Here is a 9084-nt window from a genome sequence, read left to right as displayed (position 1 = left end):
AAAGGCCTGGCATTGAGAAACATGATTGATTCAAGACAGGAAAGCAACCATGCTGGCATCAATGGTTGAAATAATTGATCAACTAATTCTATCAAGAGATTAATAATCAAAAGGGGGAATTAATGAAATAAAATTATTTTTATGACAGAAAAAGAAAAATTCTACATAAAATTTTCTCTGCCATTTAAGCGGCTACCATCATTTGATAAAAAGCATGGAAGCTGAAATTTAGAGAGATTTAAGTCTGTCAAAACCTTGTAATAAGAAATTAAGACACAAAATTTATGCTTTGGAACTCTCCAAATCCAAAATTAATGTGTTCCCCAACTTTTCTGCACTGATTTTTTGCTCTTTCCATATTGAATCCACTTTTTATCATGTCTTCTCTTTCACATATGTTTCCTCTCATGATCCCTGGCTAAAATCTAGCTTCCAAGCAACTTGAGGCCAGGGATTACATCATACTCAATTCTGCATTGCTTTCATTAAACCCAAGGTATGACTCACAATATGACCTTAATAAGTATCTGCAAAAAAAAAAAAAAAAATGAGTGAATGAATTATAACATATACTAGAAATTTAACAAGGGCCTTTGCTTTCTTGAATGATAATATTGCAATTATATTTTTAGGTGTTATTTTAAACGGAGAGTCCTAAACTGATGAAATGAAAAATACAAAATACTTAGATACATATAAAATGAAAAATATTTTAAAATATTTAGTTGATAATTAAAATTGGGAGATTTCACAAAACATTTGAATTTAGCTTGCTTAAAAAATACTGGAAAGTATTAAATACTTGGCCCACATAACCCCACAGCAATAATGTGCTTGATTTGAGTAGAATCTGTCCTTTATGAAGAGGATGTGCTTGCTTCACATCACCACAGCTTCTTGCTCTTACACACAATGCTTTCATTGGCATTAAGCCTGTGTTTGTCATTTTCTTACTTGTCTCTTCAAACATCATGAGTCTATTAACCCTTACATAAAATATAAAACCTATAAGAAATGAGTATGTTATTTCTTTATTCTGCGTTTTCTTTTTTGGTAGAATTCTACACAGAAAAAAAATTTCATAATGTATACTTGAAAAGTTTTCAAAGAATCTATCTACTGGAGGACTTAGTTTTTAATACTATTTCTTTCTTTTTAACAAACATTTCACAGCTTTTCAGAGTTCTTGCCTCTTTTACAAATTTATTCACATCTTTTACAAATTTCTTCTTCATTCTATTTTACCCCCCCATCACCCATCCCATGCAATGTATCTATTTTAAGATTTATGGGTCTTGGGTAAAAGCAACCTTCTCTCCAAGCAAAAATTTGATTACACCCTCACGAATCTGTTTGGTCTTGATACCATAAACAATTGGGTTCATTGTAGGAGGCAGTAGCAGATAAAGGTTGGCCACAATGATGTGTATGTGGTGAGGGATACTGTGTCCTCCAAAACGGTGGGTGAAAAAAGTGAAAAAAGCTGGGACATAGGTGATCACAATAGCACAGATATGTGATGTACAGGTGCTGAAGGCTTTGTGACGAGCATCTGTGGATGACAGGCTCACCACAGCTCGTAAGATCATAGTGTAAGACGCTGCAATACAACACATGTCAAACACACCAATGAGGAGAGCAACCATCAGACCATAAATAGCGTTGACCTTGAAATTGCCACAGGACACCTTGGCCACAGACATGTGGTCACAGTACGTGTGGGGGATGAAGTTGCCTCGACAATAGGGCAGGCGCTTGGTAAGGAAAGTGAATGGAAAGATGAGCGTCACACCCCTCAGGAAAGTGGCAAGACCAGCCTTGGCAATGACAGCACTGGTGAGGATGGTGGCATAGCGTAAGGGGTAGCAGATGGCCACATAGCGGTCCAGCGCCATGAGCATGAGCACCCCAGACTCCATCCCAGTCAACATGTGGACAAAAAACATCTGAGCCAGGCAGCCACTGAAGTCAATCTCCTTAAGGTTGAACCAGAATATGCACAGCATGTTGGGTACCGTGGTGGTGCACAGGGTGACGTCTGTGAAGGAGAGCAGGGCCAGAAAGTAGTACATGGGGCGATGCAGGGCCTCCTCATGGCCGATGAGGTAGATGAGTCCACAGTTGCCCACAACAGCAATGAGGTACATGAAGCAGAATGGCAGGGAGATCCAGACGTGTGCAGCTTCCAGCCCAGGAACACCATTCAAGATAAAGAATTTCGGGGTTAGACTGGAGCTGTTGGCTCCAAACATAATGGCTGACAGCAAGAGGGCATATTACATTCTTTAAAAGTGGTCCTTTCCTGGAGGAGAAAATAACTCAGAGGTGAGCAGAAGGCTTGAAAACAAAATGTAAAACAACAATAACCAAAATGACTTTTCAAATGATAAGTATTAATTAAGTTCCTTGGAGTCACCTTATCTAAATTTGTATTCCATCTCTGGTTCTTACCTAGGATATGATATTGATGAATTTATATTGATGAGTTTAGCCATTTTATGTCTGTTTTCTCAATATAAAATGAAAATAATAACTGTGCCAAGCTCAGAAAGTTGTCAATATTGCTCAATAAGATAATCTAAATGTTGTGCTAAAACTGTATATAAGACATAGTGAATAATCAAAAAATATTAGCAGTAATATGCTGTTGTTATCACTATTATTATCATTTCTTGCATACGTGCTAAGTTGCTTCAGTCATGTCTGACTCTGTGTAATCTATGGACTGCAGCTTACTAGGCTCCTCTATCCCTGGGATTCTCCAGGCAAGAGTACTAGAGTGGGCTGCCATGCCCTCTTCCAGTGGATTCTTCCTGACCCAGGCATCAAACCTGCATCTCTTATGTTTCCTACAATGGCAGGCAGGTTCTTTACCACCAGTGCCCCCTCACCTTACCTCACGTGAGGTAAGGTGAGGTAAGAGTGCCCCTTATCTCAGGATAAACATTCCATGTGATCAAACTTGCCCTGATTAATATAGTAAATTCAAATGGAGCTGCTCAGCTCTGCTGTAATTCAAGTGCCATTGTATACTTTAGGACAGGAGAGGAATATGAGATTTTGAAAAAACTCAATTATATTGAGATGATTGAGAGGTGAATTTTAGATAGCAAGTGTTAGTTACTAGGATCTCCAAGATTAAAATATATTCTCATATCTTAGAAAAAAATTATAAATGTCTCAACTCTGAAATCTAGGGACATCTCATCCAGATCAATCCCTGCAAGTTCTTGCTGATTCCAGGTAGCAGGTAAGCATGTAGCAATTGGAACTTCTGCAAAGAGAATTGGCATATATGAGATTCCACCTCTGATGTCTGCCTCCTTCTAAGATAGCTCCAGGGCACTAAAGCCACAAGACTGAAAAGAAAAGGCCAAGATATTAAGATATCAGAGGAGGAAAAACTTTTGGCTCTGCTCATCTAGCTTGTAAATTAAAACTGATTATGGCAAATTCTCAGGCTCCCAAACATCAACACCATATAAGTAAACAATCTATCCACACTTATTAAATCATAAACAGATGAACAGATAACTCAGTAGCCAGTTCTTTTCCCCCTACCTTCAATAAGATTTCTCTTATATCCTCCCTGCCAGATGATTTTGCTATAATATGAGCTCTTTTTTTAAAACATAAAATATATTTGTAAAAGGAAAATTAGATGGATATCTGAAAATACGAGCACAAAGTTTTATTGTATGCTTAGTTGTAGAGACATAGACACTCAGACTCCATGATGGACTTGAGCAAGTCTCATATCTTCCTTTTAAAAATTTTCGTGACTTTTAAAGAAGGGGGGAAGTGATAAAAGTACATAATTAGAGGTGTTAGAATGGTTAAATGGAAGTTAGTCCTTCAAGTGAGGTCTAATAAGTCATTAATGTACATTACATATTATAATAATAAAAACAATTCTCTGGTTATATGCTAAAATGTATATATTTAACAGAGATTTATTGATATCATTCTAGTTTCTAGAGATATATTCATGACTGAAATAGAGAAAACCCTCTCCGTTCATGGAACTAATATTCCAATGGAGGTTGACTTCTACCTTCAAATTTGTATTAATGCGAAGGGTATATGTTACCATCCTTATTTTATATTTGAGGAAATATAAGTTCAAGGTAATTTGATGAGAAGCATCTCAACAAAAATTTAGAAATTGGTAAAGCCAGGTTTGTTTGACCTTGAAGCTGTGTGTTTAATCATTCTATATCTGTTGCCTAAACTGAAGAACTGCATTAACTGCACATAACTAGCTTACTTTATGATGACAGAGGAAGAAAGAAAAAGCTTGCTCTTTTTACTGTCTTAGAGAAGAGATAGACTAAATGTGTAAAGTTATAGAAAGTCAGTCTTTATGTAAAGGACCTATCTGCAGCGAGAGAATTATCTGTGAAATAGCCAGATTCCTATTCCTAGATTTTTTCACATAAACACTTTACAAAACCTGGTAGGGGAGTTGCATGAGATTTCTGCTTCCCTGGTGGCTCAGTGGTAAAGGATCCACCTGCCAGTGCAGGAGACAAGGGTTCTTTCCCTGGGTGGGTAAGATCTTCTGCAGACAGAAATGGCAATCCACTCCAGTATTCTTGCCTGGAGAATGCCATGGACAGAGGAGCCTGGCAGACTACATCCATGGGATTTCAAAAAGAATCAGTAACCACATAGCGACTGAACAACAGTGAGAAGATATCTACAGGGAAGCCACTCAGGAATTCCTCTCACTATCTTATAAGATTCAAGTCGGCTCATCAATTACTTTCCACAAAATCTATTCTCTTGGAAGCAATTTTGAGTATAGATATCTACTAATTAAGGCAAAAACTTTTGTTTTCCGTCCTTTCAAGTCTATTGTTGTCTGGAGTTCTCCATCATCAGTGAACCGTGAGGTGGTTTTAAATATATTTCACAATTAGGGGAATGCTGTTTCTTTCCTTAGTTCCCAGACATAAAGTCATCTATTCTGCTTAGAGTCAAAAAGAAATACTGAGTTTCCAGTCAACAACATCTCAAAGAAATTGCATTTCCTGTATGAAAAACTTTATATTTGGGGAAAGTGTAAGTCTTTGGGAATCTCCGAAACTCACCTTAGTGTGGGCAAAGACCAGATTCATGGGCATGACTGAGACTTCTGAGTGTCAAAGAGTTCAACAACCAGTTTTCACCTCTACATAGAATTTCTGTGTCCTTTGAGGATTCCACATATTTGGGTGTTTACAGCTGATTGGATTTCCACATTGATCTATCAGGGGGCTCTGCTTAGAATAAAATTCCTTTGGGACTTTTGAAATTATTTCTATATTTATCAACTTTTATATTCATAATTATCAGCAGGAGAGATGTTGGTAAGAGTATTAAAGTTAAATACCTTCCCCCAGGTGTGGTTTCTGACCAAGAATTCTGATAATTATAAGAATTATTTGATTTCCACTTATCTTGCTTTATAAAATAGTGATCTAACTATATAATCACAAAATTTCAAAAATATACTGAAGCATATTCAATGCATATAACCTCTATTGCATATATGTTCATGGAAATATATATATATAATATTTATTTTATATTTTATATTTAGAGAGAGAGAGGCAGAAGTTGACAGATACAGAAAATAAAATAGATCATATAGGAATAATAGAAATACTTTGTGCCTACTTTGTGGTTTGTCCTGAGTTTGTTAGATAAGCTAATAAATACACAAACCCACACATGTGACCATATTATATATATGTGTATATATTGTGTCAAAACAGTTTTGCTTTTATTTTACATTTTATTACCTGAGTTTCCCCTGTACTATTTTATTATGAAGAAGACTAATTCTGGAATAATTGAAAAGCAAATCGAAATGATTTTTGTCATTCTCAATGGTGAATGTGTAAAGATTCCTGTTAAACTCAGAACAAATGTTGAAATTCTCTCAATTAACCTTTGAAAGTGTATCACAAACCTCCCCTGATACTGTAACTCTATCACAATATTGGGAAAAGTTTAAAATTGTATGGCTATCTTGCAGAAAAACTGAAATACTTATATACTGAGAACTATAAAATACTGATACAGAAAATTGTAGATGATTCAGAGAAATGGAAAGATATGCTTTGCTCTTGAGTTGGAAAAAATCAATATTGTTAAATGACAAAACTATCCAAGGCAACCTACAAATTCAATACAATCCCTCTCAAATTATCAATGGTGTTTTTTCAGAGAACTAGAACAAATCATTTTTAAATCTGTGTGGGAACACAAAAGACTTTGAATAGCCACTGCAATCTTGAGAAAGAACAGAGCTGGAGACTACATGCACTGAAACTTCAGGCTATACTACAAAACTATTGTCATCAAAACAGAATAGAGAGCCCGGAAATAAACCCATGCAATTATAGTCAATTAGTCCACAACAGAGGAGGCAAAAACTCGCAGTGGAGAAAGAGAGTATCTTAATAAACGAACAGTTTATATGTCAGTTCAGTTCAGTTCAGTCGCTCAGTCGTGTCTGACTCTTTGTAATCCCGTGAACCGCCGTGCCAGGTCTCCCTGTCCATCACCAACTCGCCGAGTTTACCCAAACTCATGTCCATTGAGTCGGTGATACCATTTAACCTCTCATCCTCTGTTGTCCCCTTCTCCTCCTGTCTTCAATCTTTCCCAGCATCAGAGTCTTTTCAAATGAGTCAGCTCTTTGCATCAGGTGGCCAAAATATTGGAATTTCAGCTTCCACATCAGTCCTTCCAATGAACACCCAGGACTGATTTCCTTTAGGATAGACTAGTTGCATCTCTTTGTAGTCCAAGGGACTCTCAAGAGTCTTCTCCAACATCACAGTTCAAAAGCATCAATTCTTCTGTGCTCAGCTTTCTTTATAGTTTACATATAAGAAAATAAAATGACTGGACAGTTACATGTAAGAGAATAAAAGAACATTCTCTAACACCATATACAACAGTAAACTCAATAACACCTCTGTTTTTTTTTTTTTTTTTTTTTTTTTGCCCCAATTCAGCAAGTTCTATCAGAGGCAGGGAAGTTAGCATCAAAATATCAACAATTTTATGGCATACATCAGGGAAAATAAAGCTTTAGATCTTCAGTCAAAAGGGCTTGTTTATATTTTGCCCCCGATTTAGGTGAGTTTGCTCACTCAGGCAGCATAGACAAATGAAAATCTCAGTGGGAGCAGCTGGTCACTAACCACACCAATGTGGACAGATCAGAATGTATGGTCTAATCAGAGAGAGGTTGACTACTAAGAGGGAACAGGGCTTAAGTTAGAACTCACTAATATCAGATGCCCAACTGAAGCTTCTTATTCAGATGAATGAGTTAGAACAAAAAGAAGAATTTTAATCTAAATGAGGCCCCTATACTTAAAGTAATGATTGAGGAGAATAATTGTTCTCCATCCCAAGTCTCCTTTTTTCCCCCTTGCTTGCAAACATTACTATTTGTTCTTTCCTGTTGTACCATGTCTTATACAATATTCAGATTGTGATAAACTCCCTTAAATTTTCTTTTTCTCTTTCTTCCTTTTCCTTTTCTTCTGTAACACTTTTATCTCTCTTTCTTTCCTTTTTGCTTGGTTTTCCTCTTTTATGGCCTCAAAATTCCAGATTTAAGTACAACCAAAGTGCTTATCACTATTCTAGGGTGCAATATTTTACTCTCAAGAACTGTGCTTAGCAAAATGCTCCACTTGATACACACAACTCTTTCTCCACAGAACATTCAGCACCACTTGCACAAAACCTCATACACAGTAGCCTACAAACTCTTTGTGTGCTATTGTTATCTGGGGGCTTAGGGTGTGTTTGGGTACATGAAGATAGTATTGATTGTATAAAAAAATCTGTGCCTTTGATCATTTAACATACAGTATCCAAAGGTAAATAGATAAGCACAATTGTCTAGTATTTCTAGAGATATTTATTGTTCCAAAGGAACTGGGGGAAAATACCAGACTAATATCAAACTTCTTTTCTGTTGACTGAGATGCCTTTGACTTCTGAGCTCAAATATAGAAATGGTAAAGTTAAAAATCTCTGATTATCCTGCAAAATAATTAAGCCATCTCTATGCAATCTTGTTCAATTTTTAGCATTCTATAAAATTGCTTTGGAAAGAGTTTAAAGTTAATTTGAAAGATGAGGTAGGTGTATGGTATTTTTCATTTCAAAGAGAAGTTTGTTATTCATGGATGCTGAGAGACAGAACTAAAGGGAAGAGTGAGAAAAGATTCTAGTTATAATTTTGGCTTAACTTTTCTAGCTCATTAAAACATAAAACCATACTGTTGGCAGAGTCTTGTGAAAAGGTCATGTGGAATGCTCACTTAACTTTGTATTGTCCTAGTTGTACTGTTTAGTTGTTCTATTTTCTTTCTGTCTGTACATCTGCACATGTGTCCGTATAGAAGTGGCCAAATGATTCTGGAGATTCTGCAAAAGCAAGATAACTTTCACTACCTTGGCATCCCCTTGTAATTTCTTTATACTTCCTTTCCTTTGGAAATATTAATATATCATATTTTAAAGGAATTATTGTCCTGCCCATAGTCCGAGTCCCTGGTTGGGAAAGAAGACTCCTCGAAACAATGCAACTTGCAATAGGGGAATTTATTACTGACTCGAGCCAGGGCCTCCCGCCCTCACCAAGGGTGTCAGGACTAAAAGGCCCTGAGCCCCAGTTCTCTCAGGTATTTATTAGGTCAAAAAAAGCAGCAGGTAGTTGGCGCAAGCGGATTGGTTACACAGCGGGTAGTTGGCGCAAGCGGATTGGTTACACAGTTGCAAGGTAATTTTTGTTGGCCCAACGTGGGGCTTTCAGCTTTCCCCTGATAAGTTCCCTTTTATCTTGCTAGGCATATGTTGATTGGCTAACTCGAGGAGGCCTGATAATTATGTTACCCCGGGAAACCAGGCCTACTCCTAATCTAGGCTGCCTGTCATGGCATTAGCTGTGACAGCCTCACAATTATGATTTAATTAAACTGAAATATGAGTTCTCTGTACTAATACATTGGTTCTAGATCTAATCAAACTATGTGAGGTTGAATGTGGGAAGACTGGGTCTTTTTCACA

The 9084-nt window shown here is 36.8% G+C and overlaps 1 protein-coding gene across 1 annotated transcript; it reads right to left on the bottom strand.

Moving 5' to 3' along the window:
• Positions 1-1286: 1286 nt before the first annotated feature.
• Positions 1287-2252, bottom strand: LOC136175883 (olfactory receptor 52N2). Its single transcript, XM_065946072.1, has one exon. It carries the CDS (start codon positions 2250-2252, stop codon positions 1287-1289), a length of 966 nt encoding a protein of 321 aa, XP_065802144.1.
• Positions 2253-9084: the final 6832 nt, after the last annotated feature.

The sequence above is a fragment of the Muntiacus reevesi genome, chromosome 9 (assembly GCF_963930625.1).
Source record: "Muntiacus reevesi chromosome 9, mMunRee1.1, whole genome shotgun sequence".
In the NCBI taxonomy this organism is placed as follows: domain Eukaryota; kingdom Metazoa; phylum Chordata; class Mammalia; order Artiodactyla; family Cervidae; genus Muntiacus; species Muntiacus reevesi.
This window is presented reverse-complemented; position numbering and strand designations above follow the sequence as displayed.

Coding starts and splice junctions, on each gene's coding strand:
- LOC136175883 (XM_065946072.1), bottom strand. CDS start 2,252: ATGTTTGGAGCCAACAGCTCCAGTCTAACCCCGAAATTCTTTATCTTG.